Below are 25,521 nucleotides of genomic sequence, written 5' to 3' on the forward strand. Positions count from 1 at the left end.
GTCTCCATAGTACACCTTCTGTCCCCTATTACACCACCTGTCTCTATACTGCACCTTCTGTCCCCTATTACACCTCCAGTCTCCATACTACACCCTCTGTCCCCTATTACACCTCCAGTCTCCATACTACACCCTCTGTCCCCCATTACACCTCCAGTCTCCATACTCCACCTTCTGTCCCCTATTACACCTCCAGTCTCCATACTACACCTTCTGTCCCCTATTACACCTCCTGTCTCCATACTACACCTTCTGTCCCCTATTACACCTCCAGTCTCCATACTACACCTTCTGTCCCCTATTACACCTCCAGTCTCCATACTACACCTTCTGTCCCCTATTACACCACCTGCCTCCATACTCCACCTTCTGTCCCCTATTACACCTCCAGTCTCCATACTACACCTTCTGTCCCCTATTACACCTCCTGTCTCCATACTACACCTTCTGTCCCCTATTACACCTCCTGTCTCCATACTACACCTTCTGTCCCCTATTACACCTCCAGTCTCCATACTACACCTTCTGTCCCCTATTACACCTCCAGTCTCCATACTACACCTTCTGTCCCCTATTACACCACCTGCCTCCATACTCCACCTTCTGTCCCCTATTACACCTCCAGAGCTCTGCTACTGGAAGTGGAAAAGAAGAACAAAGACAAAAAAATCTAAATAATAAAAATATGGGAGGAAGAGAAACCAATCACAAACTAAAATGTTTTTATACAAATGCACAAAGCATGGGCAACAAACAAGGAGAATTGGAACTACTAATGCAGGAAAAGGAATATGATGTCATTGGAATCACTGAAACTTGGTGGGACGATACACATGATTGGAATAAAAGGCTAAAAGGATACAACTTATTTGCAAGAAACAGACTTGATAAACGAGGAGGAGGTGTCGCATTGTATGTTAGAAAAGCGAATATCTGCACAGAGATTGAAGCTTCAGAGACTGGGAGTTCTGTGGGAACTGTTTGGGTAAAAATACAAGGAGAGAACAACGGAAAGGACACCATTGTAGGCATTTACTACAGGCCACCTGGGCAAGCTGAAGATATGGATGAACTCTTTATGTATCAAATGACCAAGTTCTCCAAAAAATATGACGTAGTGGTCATGGGAGATTTCAACTATCCAGACATTTGTTGGGAATCTCTCTCAAGTAAAACTAACAGGTCAAGCAAATTCTTATCCTCTCTTGCTGACAACTTTATCTTCCAAAAGGTAGGGGAGAAAACAAGGGGATCTGCTACTTTGGATCTAATCCTTATAAACAGGGAGGAAATGGTTGAGGAGGTAAAGGTGGCTGGGACCCTAGGAGGCAGCGATCATGCTATTATAGAATTTTGGATAACTAGAGGAGGAAGACATGTGAAGACTCAAACATCAAGGTTAGATTTTAGAAAGGCAGATTTTAAGAGACTCAGAAAGAGAATAGGAGGGATCCAATGGCTGGATGTCCTTAAGGACAAAAATGTCCAGGAAGGATGGGAAATTTTTAAAAATGAGATTCTCAAAGCACAATCGTTAACAATCCCAAAAAGTAGGAAGAATGGGAAGCATTTAAGGAAACCAGGATGGATGAACACAGAACTTAAACACATGCTAAAAAGAAAGAAAGAAATGTTTATTAAATGGAAAGAGGGAGGCATATCTAAAGAAGATTATAATGCAGTCTGCAGATCCTGCAGGGCACGTATCAGGTTAGCTAAAGCTGACAATGAATTAAGGCTTGCAAGAGATGTCAAAAGCAATAAAAAAGGATTTTGGGGGTATGTCAAAAGTAAAAGAAAAGTCAAAGATGCTATAGGATTTTTACAGGATGAAAATGGAGAAATGGTAAGAGAGGATGTTGAGAAGGCCGAACTTTTTAATTCCTATTTTGCATCTGTTTTCTCTCAGAAAGAAAATGTAACATCAACTGATCTTCACTGTCCTTTTAAAGGAATAGAGGAATCCAAGTTATCAGTAAACAGAAAGATTGTGAGGGAATATTTAGCTAACATAAATGAGTTCAAGTCTCCAGGTCCAGATGAATTACACCCCAGAGTACTGAAGGAGATTGTAGAAGAAATTTTAGAACCACTCTCCATAATCTTTGAAAATTCTTGGAGAACAGGAGAAGTCCCAGAAGACTGGAGAAGAGCAAATGTTGTTCCTATCTTCAAAAAGGGGAAGAAGGTGGACCCAGGGAACTATAGGCCGGTGAGTCTGACTTCTATACCAGGAAAGATCTTTGAACAAATTATTAAACAACATGTATGTAAGTACATGGATAAGAATGAAGTGATTAACCAGAGTCAGCATGGGTTTGTAACTAACAAGTCATGTCAGACTAACTTAATTTCCTTCTATGACAGAATCACTGACTGGGTGGATCAGGGAAATGCTGTAGATATAGTATATCTTGACTTCAGCAAAGCATTTGACAAAGTATCTCACATCATCCTTATTGAAAAAATGACCAAGTATGCAATGGACCAGGCAACTGTTAGGTGGATTCATAACTGGCTTAGTGATCGGACTCAAAGGGTGGTTGTAAATGGCTTCACATCCAGCTGGATGAATGTCTCAAGTGGGGTACCAATGTCTCAAGTGGGGTACCACAGGGCTCTGTCCTGGGACCTGTATTGTTCAACATCTTTATCAATGATTTAGATGAAGGAATTGAGGGTAAACTGTTTAAATTTGCTGATGACACAAAGCTAGGAGGGATAGCTAATACTAGAGAAGAGAGAGAGAGGATTCAAAAAGACCTAAATAAACTGGAGCAGTGGGCAGCAACCAACAGAATGGTTTTTAACAGGGAAAAATGCAAAGTACTACATCTGGGCAATAAAAATGAAAAAAGCATATACAGAATGGGAGGAATAGAGCTAAGCAACAGTACATGTGAAAAAGACTTAGGTATACTAATAGATCATAGACTGAACATGAGTCAACAGTGTGATGCAGCAGCAAAAAAGACAAATACAATTCTGGGATGTATTAACAGAAGCATACAGTCTAGATCACGTGAAGTCATTATCGGTCTTTACTCCTCTTTGGTCAGACCTCATCTGGAATACTGTGTACAGTTTTGGGCACCACATTTTAAAAAAGACATAGACAAACTGGAGCAAGTTCAGAGAAGAGCGACCAGAATGGTGACTGGTCTGCAAACCATGTCCTATGAGGAACGGTTGCAGGATTTGGGAATGTTTAGCTTGCAAAAAAGAAGACTGAGAGGAGACTTAATAGCTGTCTACAAATATGTCAAGGGCTGTCACATTGTAGAAGGATCATCTTTATTCTCATTTGCACAAGGAAAGACTAGAAGCAATGGGATGAAACTAAATGGGAGGAAACACAGATTAGATATTAGAAAAAACTTTTTGACAGTTAGGGTGATTAATGAGTGGAACAGGCTGCCACGAGAGGTGGTGAGTTCCCCTTCAATGGACGTCTTCAAACAGAGGCTGGACAGACATCTGTCTGAGATGATCTAGTGAATCCTGCTTTGAGCAGGGGGTTGGACCAGATGACCCAGGAGGTCCCTTCCAACTCTACCATTCTATGATTCTATGATAGTACACCTCTGTCCCTTATTACACCTCCAGTCTCCATACTACACCCTCTGTCCCCTATTACACCTCCAGTCTCCATACTACACCTTCTGTCCCTTATTACACTTCCAGTCTCCATACTACACCTTCTGTCCCCTATTACACCTCCAGTCTCCATACTACACCTTCTGTCCCTTATTACACCTCCTGTCTCCATACTACACCTTCTGTCCCCTATTACACCTCTTTTCTCCATACTATACCTTCTGTCCCCTATTACACCTCCTGTCTCCATAGTACACCTTCTGTCCCCTATTACACCACCTGTCTCCATAGTACACCTTCTGTCCCTTATTACACCACCTGTCTCCATACTACACCTTCTGTCCCTCATTACACCACCTGTCTCCATAGTACACCTTCTGTCCCCTATTACACCTCCTGTCTCCATACTACACCTTCTGTCCCTTATTACACCATCTGTCTCCATAGTACACCTTCTGTCCCCTATTACACCTCCAGTCTCCATACTACACCTTCTGTCCCTTATTACACCACCTGTCTCCATAGTACACCTTCTGTCCCTTATTACACCACCTGTCTCCATACTACACCTTCTGTCCCTTATTACACCACCTGTCTCCATAGTACACCTTCTGTCCCTTATTACACCTCCAGTCTCCATAGTACACCTTCTGTCCCTTATTACACCTCCAGTCTCCATACTACACCTTCTGTCCCTTATTACACCTCCAGTCTCCATACTACACCTTCTGTCCCTTATTACACCACCTGTCTCCATAGTACACCTTCTGTCCCTTATTACACCTCCAGTCTACATAGTACACTTTCTGTCCCTTATTACACCTCCAGTCTCCATACTACACCTTCTGTACCTTATTACACCTCCAGTCTCCATACTACACCTTCTGTCCCTTATTACACCACCTGTCTCCATAGTACACCTTCTGTCCCTTATTACACCTCCAGTCTCCATACTACACCTTCTGTCCCTTATTACACCTCCAGTCTTCATACTACACCTTCTGTCCCTTATTACACCTCCAGTCTCCATACTATACCTTCTGTCCCTTATTACACCACCTGTCTCCATAGTACACCTTCTGTCCCCCATTACACCTCCAGTCTCCATACTACACCCTCTGTCCCCTATTACACCTCCAGTCTCCATACTACACCTTCTGTCCCTTATTACACCTCCAGTCTCCATACTACACCTTCTGTCCCCTATTACACCTCCTGTCTCCATAGTACACCTTCTGTCCCCTATTACACCTCCAGTCTCCATAGTACACCTTCTGTCCCCTATTACACCTCCAGTCTCCATACTACACCTTCTGTCCCTTATAACACCTCCTGTCTCCATACTACACCCTCTGTCCCCTATTACACCTCCAGTCTCCATACTACACCTTCTGTCCCCTATTACACCACCTGTCTCCATACTACACCTTCTGTCCCCTATTACACCTCCAGTCTCCATACTACACCTTCTGTCCCCTATTACACCACCTGTCTCCATACTACACCTTCTGTCCCCTATTACACCTCCAGTCTCCATACTACTCCTTCTGTCCCCTATTACACCTCCAGTCTCCATACTACAACTTCTGTCCCCTATTACACCTACTGTCTCCATACTACACCCTCTGTCCCCAATTACACCTCCAGTCTCCATACTACACCTTCTGTCCCCTATTACACCTCCAGTCTCCATACTACACCTTCTGTCCCCTATTACACCTCCTGTCTCCATAGTACACCTTCTGTCCCCTATTACACCTCCAGTCTCCATACTACACCTTCTGTCCCCTATTACACCTCCAGTCTCCATACTACACCTACTGTCTCCTATTACACCTCCAGTCTCCATACTACACCTACTGTCTCCTATTACACCTCCTGTCTCCATAGTACATCTTCTGTCCCCTATTACACCACCCGTCTCCATAGTACACCTTCTGTCCCCTATTACACCTCCAGTCTCCATACTACACCTACTGTCTCCTATTACACCTCCAGTCTCCATACTACACCTTCTGTCCCCTATTACACCTCCAGTCTCCATACTACACCTTCTGTCCCCTATTACACCACCTGTCTCCATACTACACCTTCTGTCCCCTATTACACCTCCAGTCTCCATACTACACCTTCTGTCCCCTATTACACCACCTGTCTACATACTACTCCTTCTGTCCCCTATTACACCTCCAGTCTCCATACTACAACTTCTGTCCCCTATTACACCTCCTGTCTCCATACTACACCCTCTGTCCCCAATTACACCTCCAGTCTCCATACTACACCTACTGTCTCCTATTACACCTCCAGTCTCCATACTACACCTTCTGTCCCCTATTACACCTCCAGTCTCCATACTACACCTTCTGTCCCCTATTACACCACCTGTCTCCATACTACACCTTCTGTCCCCTATTACACCTCCAGTCTCCATACTACACCTTCTGTCCCCTATTACACCACCTGTCTACATACTACTCCTTCTGTCCCCTATTACACCTCCAGTCTCCATACTACAACTTCTGTCCCCTATTACACCTACTGTCTCCATACTACACCCTCTGTCCCCAATTACACCTCCAGTCTCCATACTACACCTTCTGTCCCCTATTACACCTCCAGTCTCCATACTACACCTTCTGTCCCCTATTACACCTCCTGTCTCCATAGTACACCTTCTGTTCCCTATTACACCTCCAGTCTCCATACTACACCTTCTGTCCCCTATTACACCTCCAGTCTCCATACTACACCCTCTGTCCCCTATTACACCTCCAGTCTCCATACTACACCTTCTGTCCCCTATTACACCTCCAGTCTCCATACTACATCTTCTGTCCCCTATTACACCACCCGTCTCCATAGTACAACTTCTGTCCCCTATTACACCTCCAGTCTCCATACTACACCCTCTGTCCCCCATTACACCTCCAGTCTCCATACTCCACCTTCTGTCCCCTATTACACCTCCAGTCTCCATACTACACCTTCTGTCCCCTATTACACCACCTGCCTCCATACTACACCTTCTGTCCCCTATTACACCTCCAGTCTCCATACTACACCTTCTGTCCCCTATTACACCTCCAGTCTCCATAGAACACCTTCTGTCCCCTATTACACCTCCAGTCTCCATACTACACCTTCTGTCCCCTATTACACCACCTGTCTCCATACTACACCTTCTGTCCCCTATTACACCTCCAGTCTCCATACTACACCTTCTGTCCCCTATTACACCTCCAGTCTCCATAGTACACCTCTGTCCCTTATTACACCTCCAGTCTCCATACTACACCCTCTGTCCCCTATTACACCTCCAGTCTCCATACTACACCTTCTGTCCCTTATTACACTTCCAGTCTCCATACTACACCTTCTGTCCCCTATTACACCTCCAGTCTCCATACTACACCTTCTGTCCCTTATTACACCTCCTGTCTCCATACTACACCTTCTGTCCCCTATTACACCACCTGTCAACATAGTACACCTTCTGTCCCCTATTACACCACCTGGCTCCATAGTACACCTTCTGTCCCCTATTACACCTCCAGTGTCCATACTACACCTTCTGTCCCCTATTACACCACCTGTCTCCATACTACACCTTCTGTCCCCTATTACACCACCTGTCTCCATAGTACACCTTCTGTCCCTTACTACACCTCCAGTCTCCATACTACACCTTCTGTCCCCTATTACAACTTCAGTCTCCATACTACACCCTCTGTCCCCTATTACACCTCCAGTCTCCATACTACACCTTGTGTCCCCTATTACACCTCCAGTCTCCATACTACACCTTCTGTCCCCTATTACACCACCTGTCTCCATAGTACACCTTCTGTCCCTTATTACACCTCCAGTCTCCATACTACACCTTCTGTCCCTTATTACACCTCCAGTCTCCATACTACACCTTCTGTCCCCTATTACACCACCTGTCTCCATACTACACCTTCTGTCCCCTATTACATCTCCAGTCTCCATACTACACCTTCTGTCTCCTATTACACCACCTGTCTCCATAGTACACCTTCTGTCCCCTATTACACCACCTGTCTCCATAGTACACCTTCTGTCCCCTATTACACCTCCAGTCTCCATACTACACCTTCTGTCCCCTATTACACCTCCAGTCTCCATACTACACCTTCTGTCCCTTATTACACCTCCAGTATCCATACTACACCCTCTGTCCCTTATTAAACCTCCATTCTCCATACTACACCTTCTGTCACCTATTACACCTCCAGTCTCCATACTACACCTTCTGTCCCCTATTACACCTCCAGTCTCCATACTACACCTTCTGTCCCCTATTACACCTCCAGTCTCCATACTACACCTTCTGTCCCCTATTACACCTCCTGTCTCCATAGTACACCTTCTGTCCCTCATTACACCTCCAATTTCCATACTACACCTTCTGTCCCTCATTACACCTCCAGTCTCCATACTACACCTTCTGTCCCTTATTACACCTCCAGTTTCCATACTACACCTTCTGTCCCTTATTAAACCTCCATTCTCCATAGTACACCTTCTGTCCCCTATTACACCTCCAGTCTCCATACTACACCTTCTGTCCCTTATTACACCTCCAGTCTCCATACTACACCTTCTGCCCCTTATTACACCTCCAGTCTCCATACTACACCTTCTGTCCCCTATTACACCTCCAGTCTCCATAGTACACCTTCTGTCCCCTATTACACCTCCAGTCTAAATACTACACCTTCCGTCCCTTATTACAGCTCCAGTCTCCATACTACACCTTCTGTCCCCCATTACACCTCCAGTCTCCATACTACACCTTCTGTCCCCTATTACACCTCCAGTCTCCATACTACACCTTCTGTCCCCTATTACACCTCCTGTCTCCATAGTACACCTTCTGTCCCCTATTACACCTCCATTCTCCATAATACACCTTCTGTCCCCTATTACACCTCCAGTCTCCATACTACACCTTCTGTCCCTTATTACACCTCCAGTCTCCATACTACACCTTCTGTCCCTTATTACACCTCCAGTCTCCATACTACACCTTCTGTCCCCCATTACACCTCCAGTCTCCATACTACACCTTCTGTCCCCTATTACACCTCCAGTCTCCATACTACACCTTCTGTCCCCTATTACACCTCCAGTCTCCATAGTACACCTTCTGTCCCCTATTACACCTCCAGTCTCCATACTACACCTTCTGTCCCCTATTACACCTCCAGTCTCCATACTACACCTTCTGTCCCTTATTACACCTCCAGTCTCCATACTACACCTTCTGTCCCTTATTACACCTCCAGTTTCCATACTACACCTTCTGTCCCCTATTACACCTCCAGTCTCCATACTACACCTTCTGTCCCTTATTACACCTCCAGTTTCCATACTACACCCTCTGTCCCCTATTACACCTCCTGTCTCCATACTACACCCTCTGTCCCCTATTACACCTCCAGTCTCCATACTACACCTTCTGTCCCTTATTACACCTCCAGTTTCCATACTACACCCTCTGTCCCCTATTACACCTCCTGTCTCCATACTACACCCTCTGTCCCCTATTACACCTCCAGTCTCCATACTACACCTTCTGTCCCTTATTACACCTCCAGTCTCCATACTACACCTTCTGTCCCTTATTACACCTCCAGTTTCCATACTACACCTTCTGTCCCCTATTACACCTCCAGTCTCCATACTACACCTTCTGTCCCCTATTACACCTCCAGTCTCCATAGTACACCTTCTGTCCCTTATTACACCTCCAGTCTCCATACTACACCTTCTGTCCCCTATTACACCTCCTGTCTCCATAGTACACCTTCTGTCCCCTATTACACCTCCAGTCTCCATACTACACCTTCTGTCCCCTATTACACCTCCAGTCTCCATACTACACCTTCTGTCCCCTATTACACCTCCTGTCTCCATAGTACACCTTCTGTCCCCCATTACACCTCCAGTTTCCATACTACACCTTCTGTCCCTCATTACACCTCCAGTTTCCATACTACACCCTCTGTCCCCCATTACACCTCCAGTTTCCATACTACACCCTCTGTCCCCTATTACACCTCCAGTCTCCATAGTACACCTTCTGTCCCTTATTACACCTCCAGTCTCCATACTACACCTTCTGTCCCCTATTACACCTCCTGTCTCTATAGTACACCTTCTGTCCCCTATTACACCTCCTGTCTCCATAGTACACCTTCTGTCCCCTATTACACCTCCAGTCTCCATACTACACATTCTGTCCCTTATTACACCTCCTGTCTCCATACTACACCTTCTGTCCCCCATTACACCTCCTGTCTCCATACTACACCTTCTGTCCCCTATTACACCTCCTGTCTCTATAGTACACCTTCTGTCCCCTATTACACCTCCTGTCTCCATAGTACACCTTCTGTCCCCTATTACACCTCCAGTCTCCATACTACACATTCTTTCCCTTATTACACCTCCTGTCTCCATACTACACCTTCTGTCCCCTATTACACCACCTGTCTCCATACTACACCTTCTGTCCCCTATTACACCTCCTGTCTCCATAGTACACCTTCTGTCCCCCATTACACCTCCAGTTTCCATACTACACCTTCTGTCCCCTATTACACCTCCAGTTTCCATACTACACCTTCTGTCCCCTATTACACCTCCTGTCTCCATAGTACACCCTCTGTCCCTTATTACACCACCTGTCTCCATAGTACACCTTCTGTCCCCCATTACACCTCCAGTCTCCATACTACACCTTCTGTCCCCTATTACATCTCCAGTCTCCATACTACACCTTCTGTCCCTTATTACACCTCCAGTCTCCATACTACACCTTCTGTCCCTTATTACACCTCCAGTCTCCATACTACACCTTCTGTCCCCTATTACACCTACAGTCTCCATAGTACACCTTCTGTCCCCTATTACACCTCCAGTCTCCATACTACAACTTCTGTCCCCTATTACACCTCCAGTCTCCATACTACACCTTCTGTCCCATATTACACCTCCAGTCTCCATACTACACCTTCTGTCCCCTATTACACCTCCTGTCTCCATAGTACACCTTCTGTCCCCCATTACACCTCCAGTTTCCATACTACACCTTCTGTCCCCCATTACACCTCCAGTTTCCATACTACACCTCCTGTTCCCTATTACACCTCCTGTCTCCATAGTACACCTTCTGTCCCCCATTACACCTCCAGTCTCCATACTACACCTTCTGTCCCTTATTACACCACCTGTCTCCATAGTACACCTTCTGTCCCTTATTACACCTCCAGTCTCCATACTACACCTTCTGTCCTCCATTACACCTCCAGTCTCCATACTACACCTACTGTCTCCTATTACACCTCCTGTCTCCATAGTACACCTTCTGTCCCCTATTACACCTCCAATCTCCATACTACACCTTCTGTCCCCTATAACACCTCCAATCTCCATGCTACACCTTCTGTCCCCTATTACACCTCCAGTCTCCATAGTACACCTTCTGTCCCCTATTACACCTCCTGTCTCCATATTACACCTTCTGTCCCTTATTACACCTCCAGTCTCCATACTACACCTTCTGTCCCCTATTACACCTCCTGTCTCCATAGTACACCTTCTGTCCCCTATTACACCTCCAGTCTCCATATTACACCCTCTGTCCCCCATTACACCTCCTGTCTCCATACTACACCCTCTGTCCCCTATTACACCTCCAGTCTCCATACTACAACTTCTGTCCCCTATTACACCACCTGTCTCCATACTACTCCTTCTGTGCCCTATTACACCACCTGTCTCCATACTACACCTTCTGTCCCCTATTACACCTCCAGTCTCCATACTACACCTTCTGTCCCCTATTACACCTCCAGTCTCCATACTACACCTTCTGTCCCCTATTACATCTCCAGTCTCCATACTACACCTTCTGTCCCCTATTACACCTCCAGCCTCCATACTACACCTACTGTCCCCTATTACACCTCCTGTCTCCATACTACACCTTCTGTCCCCTATTACATCTCCTGTCTCCATACTACACCTTCTGTCCCCTATTACATCTCCAGTCTCCATACTACACCTTCTGTCCCCTATTACACCTCCAGCCTCCATACTACACCTACTGTCCCCTATTACACCTCCTGTCTCCATACTACACCTTCTGTCCCCTATTACACCTCCTGTCTCCATACTACACCTTCTGTCCCCTATTACATCTCCTGTCTCCATACTACACCTTCTGTCCCCTATTACACCTCCTGTCTCCATACTACACCCTCTGTCCCCAATTACACCTCCAGTCTCCATACTACACCTTCTGTCCCCTATTACACCTCCAGTCTCCATACTACACCTTTTGTCCCCTATTACATCTCCTGTCTCCATAGTACACCTTCTGTCCCCTATTACACCTCCAGTCTCCATACTACACCTTCTGTACCTTATTACACCTCCAGTCTTCATACTACACCCTCTGTCCCCCATTACACCTCCTGTCTCCATACTACACCCTCTGTCCCCTATTAGACCTCCAGTCTCCATACTACACCTTCTGTCCCCTATTACACCACCTGTCTCCATAGTACACCTTCTGTCCCCTACTACACCTCCTGTCTCCATACTACACCTTCTGTCCCCTATTACACCTCCAGTCTCCATACTACATCTTCTGTCCCCTATTACACCACCTGTCTCCATAGTACACCTTCTGTCCCCTATTACACCACCTGTCTCCATACTACACCTTCTGTCCCCTATTACACCTCCAGTCTCCATACTACACCCTCTGTCCCCCATTACACCTCCTGTCTCCATACTACACCTTCTGTCCCCTATTACACCACCTGTCTCCATACTACACCTTCTGTCCCCTATTACACCTCCAGTCTCCATAGTACACCTTCTGTCCCCCATTACACCTCCTGTCTCCATACTACACCTTCTGTCCCCTATTACACCACCTGTCTCCATACTACACCTTCTGTCCCCTATTACACCCCCTGTCTCCATAGTACACCTTCTGTCCCCCATTACACCTCCTGTCTCCATACTACACCTTCTGTCCCCTATTACACCACCTGTCTCCATACTACACCTTCTGTCCCCTATTACACCTCCAGTCTCCATAGTACACCTTCCGTCCCTTATTACACCTCCAGTCTCCATACTACACCTTCTGTCCCCTATTACACCTCCTGTCTCCATACTACACCTTCTGTCCCCTATTACACCTTCCGTCTCCATACTATACCTTCTGTCCCCTATTACACCTCCTGTCTCCATAGTACACCTTCTGTCCCCTATTACACCTCCAGTCTCCATACTACACCTTCTGTCCCCTATTACACCTCCTGTCTCCATACTACACCTTCTGTCCCCCATTACACCTCCAGTCTCCATACTCCACCTTCTGTCCCCTAGTACACCTCCAGTCTCCATACTACATCTTCTGTCCCCTATTACACCACCTGTCTCCATAGTACACCTTCTGTCCCCTATTACACCACCTGTCTCCATACTACACCTTCTGTCCCCTATTACACCTCCAGTCTCCATACTACACCTTCTGTCCCCTATTACACCTCCAGTCTCCATACTACACCTTCTGTCCCCTATTACACCTCCTGTCTCCATACTACACCTTCTGTCCCCTATTACACCTCCAGTCTGCATACTACATCTTCTGTCCCCTATTACACCACCTGTCTCCATAGTACACGTTCTGTCCCCTATTACACCACCTGTCTCCATACTACACCTTCTGTCCCCTATTACACCTCCAGTCTCCATACTACACCTTCTGTCCCCTATTACACCTCCAGTCTCCATACTACACCCTCTGTCCCCCATTACACCTCCTGTCTCCATACTACACCCTCTGTCCGCTATTACACCTCCAGTCTCCATACTACACCTTCTGTCCCCTATTACACCTCCAGACTCCATACTACACCTTCTGTCACCTATTACACCTCCAGTCTCCATACTACACCTTCTGTCCCTTATTACACCTCCAGTCTCCATACTACACCCTCTGTCCCCTATTACACCTCCAGTCTCCATACTACACCTTCTGTCCCCTATTACACCTCCAGTCTCCATAGTACACCTGCTGTCCCTTATTACACCTCCAGTCTCCATACTACACCTTCTGTCCCCTATTACACCTCCTGTCTCCATAGTACACCTTCTGTCCCCTATTACACCTCCAGTCTCCATACTACACCTTCTGTCCCCTATTACACCTCCTGTCTCCATACTACACCTTCTGTCCCCTATTACACCTCCAGTCTCCATATTACACCTTCAGTCCCCTATTACACCTCCTGTCTCCATAGTACACCTTCTGTCCCCTATTACACCTCCAGTCTCCATACTACACCCTCTGTCCCCTATTACACCTCCAGTCTCCATACTACACCCTCTGTCCCTTATTACACCACCTGTCTCCATAGTACACCTTCTGTCCCCCATTACACCTCCAGTCTCCATACTACACCTTCTGTCCCCTATTACATCTCCAGTCTCCATACTACACCTTCTGTCCCTTATTACACCTCCAGTCTCCATACTACACCTTCTGTCCCTTATTACACCTCCAGTCTCCATACTACACCTTCTGTCCCCTATTACACCTACAGTCTCCATAGTACACCTTCTGTCCCCTATTACACCACCTGTCTCCATAGTACACCTGCTGTCCCTTATTACACCTCCAGTCTCCATACTACACCTTCTGTCCCCTATTACACCTCCTGTCTCCATAGTACACCTTCTGTCCCCTATTACACCTCCAGTCTCCATACTACACCTTCTGTCCCCTATTACACCTCCTGTCTCCATACTACACCTTCTGTCCCCTATTACACCTCCAGTCTCCATAGTACACCTGCTGTCCCTTATTACACCTCCAGTCTCCATACTACACCTTCTGTCCCCTATTACACCTCCTGTCTCCATAGTACACCTTCTGTCCAGTATTACACCTCCAGTCTCCATACTACACCTTCTGTCCCCTATTACACCTCCTGTCTCCATACTACACCTTCTGTCCCCTATTACACCTCCAGTCTCCATATTACACCTTCAGTCCCCTATTACACCTCCTGTCTCCATAGTACACCTTCTGTCCCCTATTACACCTCCAGTCTCCATACTAAACCTTCTGTCCCCTATTACACCTCCAGTCTCCATACTACACCCTCTGTCCCTTATTACACCTCCTGTCTCCATAGTACACCTGCTGTCCCTTATTACACCTCCAGTCTCCATACTACACCCTCTGTCCCCTATTACACCACCTGTCTCCATAGTACACCTTCTGTCCCTTATTACACCTCCAGTCTCAATACTACACCTTCTGTCCCTTATTACACCTCCAGTCTCCATAGTACACCTTCTGTCCCCTATTACACCTCCAGTCTCCATACTACACCTTCTGTCCCCTATTACACCTCCTGTCTCCATAGTACACCTGCTGTCCCTTATTACACCTCCAGTCTCCATACTACACCCTCTGTCCCCTATTACACCACCTGTTTCCATAGTACACCTTCTGTCCCTTATTACACCTCCAGTCTCCATACTACACCTTCTGTCCCTTATTACACCTCCAGTCTCCATAGTACACCTTCTGTCCCCTATTACACCTCCAGTCTCCATACTACACCTTCTGTCCCCTATTACACCTCCTGTCTCCATAGTACACCTTCTGTCCCCTATTACACCTCCAGTCTCCATACTACAACTTCTGTCCCCTATTACACCACCTGTCTCCATAGTACACCTTCTGTCCCTTATTACACCTCCAGTCTCCATACTACACCTTCTGTCCCCTATTACACCTCCAGTCTCCATACTACACCCTCTGTCCACTATTACACCACCTGTCTCCATACTACACCTTGTGTCCCCTATTACACCTCCAGTCTCCATACTACACCTTCTGTCCCCTATTACACCACCTGTCTCCATACTACACCCTCTGTCCCCTATTACACCTTCTGTCTCCATACTACACCTTCTGTCCCCTATTACACCCCCTGTCTCCATAGTACACCTTCTGTCCCCTATTACACCACCTGTCTCCATAGTACACCTTCTGTCCCCTATTACACCTCCTGTCTCCATACTACACCTTCTGTCCCCTATTACACCTCCTGTCTCCATACTACACCTTCTGTCCCTTATTACACCTCCTGTCTCCATACTACACCTTCTGTCCCCTATTACACCACCTGTCTCCATACTACACCTTCTGTCCCCTATTACACCACCTGTCTCCATAGTACACCTTCTGTCCCCTATTACACCACCTGTCTCCATAGTACACCTTCTGTCCCCTATTACACCTCCTGTCTCCATACTACACCTTCTGTCCCCTATTACACCTCCTGTCTCCATACTACACCTTCTGTCCCCTATTACACCTCCTGTCTCCATACTACACCTTCTGTCCCCCATTACACCTCCAGTCTCCATAGTACACCTTCTGTCCCCTATTACACCACCTGTCTCCATACTACATCTTCAGTCCCCTATTACATCTCCAGTCTATATACTACACCTTCTGTCCCCTATTACACCACCTGTCTCCATAGTACACCTTCTGTCCCCTATTACACCTCCAGTCTCCATACTACACCTTCTGTCCCCTATTACACCACCTGTCTCCATACTACACCTTCTGTCCCCAATTACACCTCCTGTCTCCATACTACACCTTCTGTCCCCTATTACACCTCCAGTCTCCATACTACACCCTCTGTCCCCTATTACACCTCCTGTCTCCATAGTACACCTTCTGTCCCCTATTACACCTCCAGTCTCCATACTACACCTTCTGTCCCCTATTACACCTACAGTCTCCATACTACAGCCTCTGTCCCCTATTACACCTCCATTCTCCATACTCCACCTTCTGTCCCCTATTACACCTCCAATCTCCATACTACACTCTCTGTCCCCTATTACACCTCCAGTCTCCATACTACACCTTCTGTCCCCTATTACAGCTCCAGTCTCCATACTACACCTTCTGTCCCCTATTACACCTCCAGTCTCCATACTACACCTTCTGTCCCTTATTAAACCTCCTGTCTCCATACTACACCTTCTGTCCCCTATTACACCACCTGTCTCCATAGTACACCTTCTGTCCCTTATTACACCTCCAGTCTCCATACTACACCTTCTGTCCCTTATTACACCTCCAGTCTCCATACTACACCTTCTATCCCCTATTACACCTCCAGTCTCCATACTAAACCTTCTGTTCCCTATTACACCTCCAGTCTCCATACTACACCCTCTGTCCCTTATTACACCTCCTGTCTCCATAGTACACCTGCTGTCCCTTATTACACCTCCAGTCTCCATACTACACCCTCTGTCCCCTATTACACCACCTGTCTCCATAGTACACCTTCTGTCCCTTATTACACCTCCAGTCTCCATACTACACCTTCTGTCCCTTATTACACCTCCAGTCTCCATAGTACACCTTCTGTCCCCTATTACACCTCCAGTCTCCATACTACACCTTCTGTCCCCTATTACACCTCCTGTCTCCATAGTACACCTTCTGTCCCTTATTACACCTCCAGTCTCCATAGTACACCTTCTGTCTCCTATTACACCACCTGTCTCCATAGTACACCTTCTGTCCCCTATTACACCACCTGTCTCCATAGTACACCTTCTGTCCCCTATTACACCTCCAGTCTCCATACTACAACTTCTGTCCCCTATTACACCACCTGTCTCCATAGTACACCTTCTGTCCCTTATTACACCTCCAGTCTCCATACTACACCTTCTGTCCCCTATTACACCTCCAGTCTCCATACTACACCCTCTGTCCACTATTACACCACCTGTCTCCATACTACACCTTGTGTCCCCTATTACACCTCCAGTCTCCATACTACACCTTCTGTCCCCTATTACACCACCTGTCTCCATACTACACCCTCTGTCCCCTATTACACCTTCTGTCTCCATACTACACCTTCTGTCCCCTATTACACCACCTGTCTCCATACTACACCTTCTGTCCCCTATTACACCACCTGTCTCCATAGTACACCTTCTGTCCCCTATTACACCACCTGTCTCCATAGTACACCTTCTGTCCCCTATTACACCTCCTGTCTCCATACTACACCTTCTGTCCCCTATTACACCTCCTGTCTCCATACTACACCTTCTGTCCCCTATTACACCTCCTGTCTCCATACTACACCTTCTGTCCCCCATTACACCTCCAGTCTCCATAGTACACCTTCTGTCCCCTATTACACCACCTGTCTCCATACTACATCTTCAGTCCCCTATTACATCTCCAGTCTCCATACTACACCTTCTGTCCCCTATTACACCACCTGTCTCCATAGTACACCTTCTGTCCCCTATTACACCACCTGTCTCCATAGTACACCTTCTGTCCCCAATTACACCTCCTGTCTCCATACTACACCTTCTGTCCCTTATTAAACCTCCTGTCTCCATACTACACCTTCTGTCCCCTATTACACCTACTGTCTCCATAGTACACCTTCTGTCCCCTATTACACCTCCAGTCTCCATAGAACACCTTCTGTCCCCCATTACACCTCCAGTCTCCATAGTACACCTTCTGTCCCCTATTACACCTCCAGTCTCCATACTACAGCCTCTGTCCCCTATTACACCTCCATTCTCCATACTCCACCTTCTGTCCCCTATTACACCTCCAATCTCCATACTACACCCTCTGTCCCCTATTACACCTCCAGTCTCCATACTACACCTTCTGTCCCCTATTACAGCTCCAGTCTCCATACTACACCTTCTGTCCCCTATTACACCTCCAGTCTCCATACTACACCTTCTGTCCCTTATTACACCTCCAGTCTCCATACTACACCTTCTATCCCCTATTACACCTCCAGTCTCCATACTACACCTTCTGTCCCTTATTACACCTCCAGTCTCCATACTACACCTTCTGTCCCTTATTACACCTCCAGTCTCCATACTCCACCTTCTGTCCCTTATTACACCTCCAGTCTCCATACTACACCTTCTGTCCCCTATTACACCTCCTGTCTCCATACTACACCCTCTGTCCCCTATTACACCATCTGTCTCCATAGTACACCTTCTGTCCCCTATTACACCTCCCGTTTCCATACTACACCTTCTGTCCCCTATTACACCTCCAGTCTCCATACTACACCTTCTGTCCCCTATTACACCTCCTGTCTCCATAGTACACCTTCTGTCCCCTATTACACCTCCAGTCTCCATACTACACCTTCTGTCCCCTATTACACCGCCTGTCTCCATAGTACACCTTCTGTCCCTTATTACACCTCCAGTCTCCATAGTATACCTTCTGTCCCCTATTACACCTCCAGGCTCCATACTACACCTTCTGTCCCCTATTACACCTCCTGTCTCCATACTACACCTTCTGTCCCCTATTACACCTCCTGTCTCCATAGTACACCTTCTGTCCCCTATTACACCTCCTGTCTCCATAGTACACCTTCTGTCCCCCATTACACCTCCAGTTTCCATACTACACCTTCTGTCCCCTATTACACCTCCTGTCTCCATAGTACACCCTCTGTCCCTTATTACACCACCTGTCTCCATAGTACACCTTCTGTCCCCCATTACACCTCCAGTCTCCATACTACACCTTCTGTCCCTTATTACACCACCTGTCTCCATAGTACACCTTCTGTCCCTTATTACACCACCTGTCTCCATAGTACAACTTCTGTCCCCCATTACACCTCCAGTTTCCATACTACACCTTCTGTCCCCCATTACACCTCCAGTTTCCATACTACACCTTCTGTCACCTATTACACCTCCAGTCTCCATACTACACCTTCTGTCCCCTATTACACCTCCAGTCTCCATACTACACCTTCTGTCCCCTATTACACCTCCAGTCTCCATACTACACCTTCTGTCCCCTATTACACCTCCAGTCTCCATACTACACCCTCTGTCCCCCATTACACCTCCAGTCTCCATACTATACATTCTGTCCCCTATTACATCTCCAGTCTCCATACTACACCCTCTGTCCCCCATTACACCTCCTGTCTCCATACTACACCTTCTGTCCCCTATTACACGTCCTGTCTCCATAGTACACCTTCTGTCCCCTATTACACCTCCAGTCTCCATACTACACCTTCTGTCCCCTATTACACCTCCAGTCTCCATACTACACCTTCTGTCCCCTATTACACCTCCAGTCTCCATACTACACCTTCTGTCCCCTATTACATCTCCTGTCTCCATACTATACATTCTGTCCCCTATTACATCTCCAGTCTCCATACTACACCCTCTGTCCCCCATTACACCTCCTGTCTCCATACTACACCTTCTGTCCCCTATTACACGTCCTGTCTCCATAGTACACCTTCTGTCCCCTATTACACCTCCAGTCTCCATACTACACCTTCTGTCCCCTATTACACCTCCTGTCTCCATAGTACACCTTCTGTCCCCTATTACACCTCCAGTTTCCATACTACACCTTCTGTCCCCCATTACACCTCCAGTTTCCATACTACACCTTCTGTCCCCCATTACACCTCCAGTCTCCATACTACACCTTCTGTCCCCCATTACACCTCCTGTCTCCATACTACACCTTCTGTCCCTTATTACACCTCCAGTCTCCATACTACACCTTCTGTCCCCTATTACACCTCCAGGCTCCATACTACACCTTCTGTCCCCTATTACACCTCCAGTTTCCATACTACACCCTCTGTCCCTTATTACACCTCCAGTCTCCATACTACACCTTCTGTCCCCTATTACACCTCCTGTCTCCATACTACACCTTCTGTCCCCCATTACACCTCCTGTCTCCATACTACACCTTCTGTCCCCTATTACACCTCCTGTCTCCATACTACACCTTCTGTCCCCTATTACACCTCCAGTTTCCATACTACACCTTCTGTCCCTTATTACACCTCCAGTCTCCATACTACACCTTCTGTCCCCTATTACACCTCCAGGCTCCATACTACACCCTCTGTCCCCTATTACACCTCCTGTCTCCATAGTACACCTTCTTTCCCCTATTACACCTCCTGTCTCCATAGTACACCTTCTTTCCCCTATTACACCTCCTGTCTCCATACTACACCTTCTGTCCCCCATTACACCTCCAGTTTCCATACTACACCCTCTGTCCCTTATTACACCTACAGTCTCCATACTACACCTTCTGTCCCCTATTACACCTCCTGTCTCCATAGTACACCTTCTGTCCCCTATTACACCTCCTGTCTCCATACTACACCTTCTGTCCCCCATTACACCTCCAGTCTCCATACTACACCTTCTGTCCCTTATTACACCTCCAGTCTCCATACTACACCCTCTGTCCCTTATTACACCTCCAGTCTCCATACTACACCCTCTGTCCCCTATTACACCTCCTGTCTCCATAGTACACCTTCTGTCCCCTATTACACCTCCTGTCGCCCTACTACAACCCTTCTTCACTCTGCCAATATTGTCCCATCCCCTTTTTCTATTCATCCTCCCTTCACTCTTCAACATTTCCTGTTCCTATATTAACTCTCTGTCCCGCTCTTACCCTTCACCATCCCTCCACTACAGCACTTTTCCTTTTACTGTATGTCTCCCCACATCTCCGGCTCTGCTACATCCCCGTACTTACCTTTTTGGTCAGCAGGATCCCTGCTCTTCTTACCTGGTGTAGTTGGTGCTCTGTGCCCAGCAGAGGCCGAGGCAGAGGGTGAAGCAGAGCAGCAGAGCCCAGCTCATGGTGCACAGAGGACAGGAGGAATGAGGCTGCAGACGGGAGGTAGCGAGAGAGATGACTACCAGGACCCTGGGGGGCGGGGGTGATCGAAAACAGATGTGCGCGGTGCTCCCCCTCAAATTACACTCACACCGCACTCACTACACGCACACTCTGTATACACACATACTCCGTATACACGCATACTATATCTACACACCTCTCAACACTTTGCCCACAGTATATTCACACTATATGCGCTCACCATACTCACCGCGGGGCACTCACTACACTAATGTCATAAGCTCTACCCGGCTAAAGTCATGCCAGCACTACTCAGGAGAGATCATCACACACAGACTTATACAGCCACCACTAGGAGGAGCTCACTACATACAGGTCTATATAGCCACCACTAGGGGGAGCTCACTACAAGCAGATTTATACAGTCACCACTAGAGGAAGCTCACTACATACAGGTTTATACAGCCACCACTAGGAGGAGCTCACTTCATACAGGTCTATACAGCCACCACTAGGGGGAGCTCACTACATACAGATTTATACAGCCACCAATAGGGAGAGCTCACTACATACAGATTTATACAGCCACCACTAGGGGGAGCTCACAACATACAGGTTTATATAGCCACCACTAGGGGGAGCTCACCACATACAGATTTAAACAGCCATCACTAGAGAGAGCTCACTACATGCAGGTTTATACAGCCACCACTAGGGGGAGCTCACTACATACAGATTTATACAGCCACCAATAGGGGGAGCTCACTACATACAGATTTATACAGCCACCACTAGGGGGAGCTCACAACATACAGGTTTATATAGCCACCACTAGGGGGAGCTCACTACATACAGATTTAAACAGCCATCACTAGAGAGAGCTCACTACATGCAGGTTTATACAGCCACCACTAGGGGGAGCTCACTACATACAGGTTTATACAGCCACCACTAGGGGGAGCTCACTACATACAGGTTTATACAGCCACCACTAGGGGGAGCTCACTACATACAGATTTATACAGCCACCAATAGGGGGAGCTCACTACATACAGATTTATACAGCCACCACTAGGGGGAGCTCACAACATACAGGTTTATATAGCCACCACTAGGGGGAGCTCACTACATACAGATTTAAACAGCCATCACTAGAGAGAGCTCACTACATGCAGGTTTATACAGCCACCACTAGGGGGAGCTCACTACATACAGGTTTATACAGCCACCACTAGGGGGAGCTCACTACATACAGGTTTATACAGCCACCACTATGGGGATCTCACTACATACAGCTTTATACAGCCACCACAAGGGGGAGCTCACTACATACAGGTTTATACATACACCACTAGGGGGAGCTAACTACATACAGCTTTATACAGCCACCACTAGAGGGAGCTCACTACATACAGGTTTATACAGCCACCACTAGGGGGAGCTCACTACATACAGGTTTATAAAGCCACCACTAGGGGGAGCTCACTACATACAGGTTTATACAGCCACCAATAGGGGTAGCTCACTACATACAGGTTTATAAAGCCACCACTAGGGGGAGCTCACTACATACAGGTTTATACAGCCACCACTAGGGGGAGCTCACTACATACAGGTTTATAAAGCCACCACTAGGGGGAGCTCACTACATACAGGTTTATACAGCCACCACTAGGTGGAGCTCACTACATGCAGATTTATACAGCCACCACTAGGGGGAGCTCACTACATAAAGGTTTATAAAGCCACCACTAGGGGGAGCACACTACATACAGGTTTATACAGCCACCACTAGGTGGAGCTCACTACATACAGGTTTATACAGCCACCACTAGGGGGAGCTTACTACATACAGGTTTATAAAGTCACCACTAGGAGGAGCTCACTACATACAGGTTTATACAGCCATCACAAGGTGGAGCTCACCACATACAGGTTTATAGAGCCACCACTAGGTGGAGCTCAATACATACAGGTCTAAACAGCCACCACTAGGTGGAGCTCACTACATACAGGTTTATACAGCCACCACTAGGTGGAGCTCACTACATACAGGTTTATACAGCCACCACTAGGGGGAGCGCACTACATACAGGTCTATACAGCCACCACTAGGGGGAGCGCACTACATACAGATTTATACAGCCACCACTAGGTGGAGCTCAATACATACAGGTTTATACAGCCACCACTAGGTGGAGCTCAATACATACAGGTCTATACAGGCACCACTAGGTGGAGCTCACTACATACAGGTTTATACAGACACCACTAGGGAGAGCTCACTACATACAGGTTTATACAGACACCACTAGGGGGAGCTCACTACATACAGATTTATACAGCCACCACTAGGGGGAGCTCACTACATAAAAGTTTATAAAGCCATCACTAGGGTGAGCTCACTACATACAGGTTTATAAAGCCACTACTATGGGGACCTCACTACATACAGGTTTATACAGCCACCACTAGGGGGAGCTCACTACATACAGGTTTATACAGCCACCACTAGAGGGAGTTCACTACATACAGATTTATACGGCCACCACTAGGGGGAGCTCATTACATACAGGTTGATACAGACACCACTAGGGAGAGCTCACTACATACAGGTTTATACAGACACCACTAGGGGGAGCTCACTACATACAGATTTATACAGCCACCACTAGGGGGAGCTCACTACATAAAAGTTTATAAAGCCATCACTAGGGTGAGCTCACTACATACAGGTTTATAAAGCCACTACTATGGGGACCTCACTACATACAGGTTTATACAGCCACCACTAGGGGGAGCTCACTACATACAGGTTTATACAGCCACCACTAGGGGGAGCTCACTACATACAGGTTTATACAGCCACCACTAGGGGGAGCTCACTACAAACAGGTTTATACAGGCACCACTACGGGGAGCTCTCTACATACAGGTTTATACAGCCACCACTAGGGGGAGCTCACTACATACAGGTTTATACATACACCACTAGGGGGAGCTAACTACATACAGGTTTATACAGCCACCACTAGGGGGAGCTCACTACATACAGGTTTATAAAGCCACCACTAGGGGGAGCTCACTACATACAGGTTTAGGCAGCCACCACTAGGGGGAGCTCACTACATACAGGTTTATAAAGCCACCACTAGAGGGAGCTCACTACATACAGGTTTATACAGCCACCACTAGGTAGAGTTCACTACATACAGGTTTATAAAGCCACCACTAGGGGGAGCTCAGTACATACAGGTTTATACAGCCACCTCTAGGGGGAGCTTACTACATACTGGTTTATAAAGCCACCACTAGCGGGAGCTCACTACATACAGGTTTATACAGCCACCACTAGGGGGAGCTCACTACATACAGATTTATACAGCCATCACTAGGGGGAGCTCACTACATACAGGTTTATACAGCCACCACTAGGTGGAGTTCAATACATACAGGTGTATACAGCCACCACTCGGTGGAGCTCACTACATACAGGTTTATACAGCCACCACTAGGTGGAGCTCAATACATACAGGTCTATTCAGCCACCACTAGGTGGAGCTCACTACATACAGGTTTATACAGCCACCACTAGGGGGAGGTCACTACATACAGGTTTATACAGCCACCACTAGGTGGAGCTCAATACATACAGGTTTATACAGCCACCACTAGGGGGAGCTCCCTACATACAGGTTTATACAGCCACCACTAGGGGGAGCTCACAACATACAGGTTTATAAAGCCACCACTAGGGGGAGCTCACTACATACAGGTTTATGCAGCCACCACTAGGGGGAGCTCCCTACATACAGGTTTATAAAGCCACCACTAGAGGGAGCTCACTACATACAGGTTTATACAGCCACCACTAGGTAGAGTTCACTACATACAAGTTTATACAGCCACCACTAGGGGGAGCTCACTACATACAGGTTTATACAGCCACCCCTAGGGGGAGCTTACTACATACAGGTTTATAAAGCCACCACTAGTGGGAGTTCACTACATACAGGTTTATACAGCCACCACTAGGGGGAGCTCACTACATACAGATTTATACAGCCATCACTAGGGGGAGCTCACTACATAGA

At 47.1% G+C, this 25,521-nt stretch overlaps 1 protein-coding gene across 1 annotated transcript in view; it reads right to left on the reverse strand.

Moving 5' to 3' along the window:
* Positions 1 to 21,508, reverse strand: part of PCOLCE (procollagen C-endopeptidase enhancer) — a 43,818-nt gene extending 22,310 nt beyond the window's left edge. The window contains exon 1 of the mRNA XM_073654562.1: positions 21,353 to 21,508. Coding sequence (XP_073510663.1) covers positions 21,353 to 21,426 — 74 coding nt within the window. The 5' untranslated portion in view covers positions 21,427 to 21,508. The remainder of the gene's footprint in view (positions 1 to 21,352) is intronic.
* Between the last annotated feature and the right edge of the window lie 4,013 nt (positions 21,509 to 25,521).

Source organism: Phyllobates terribilis, unplaced genomic scaffold, assembly GCF_046119375.1.
Source record: "Phyllobates terribilis strain yellow unplaced genomic scaffold, ASM4611937v1 Scaffold_11__3_contigs__length_659146591, whole genome shotgun sequence".
Taxonomy (NCBI): domain Eukaryota; kingdom Metazoa; phylum Chordata; class Amphibia; order Anura; family Dendrobatidae; genus Phyllobates; species Phyllobates terribilis.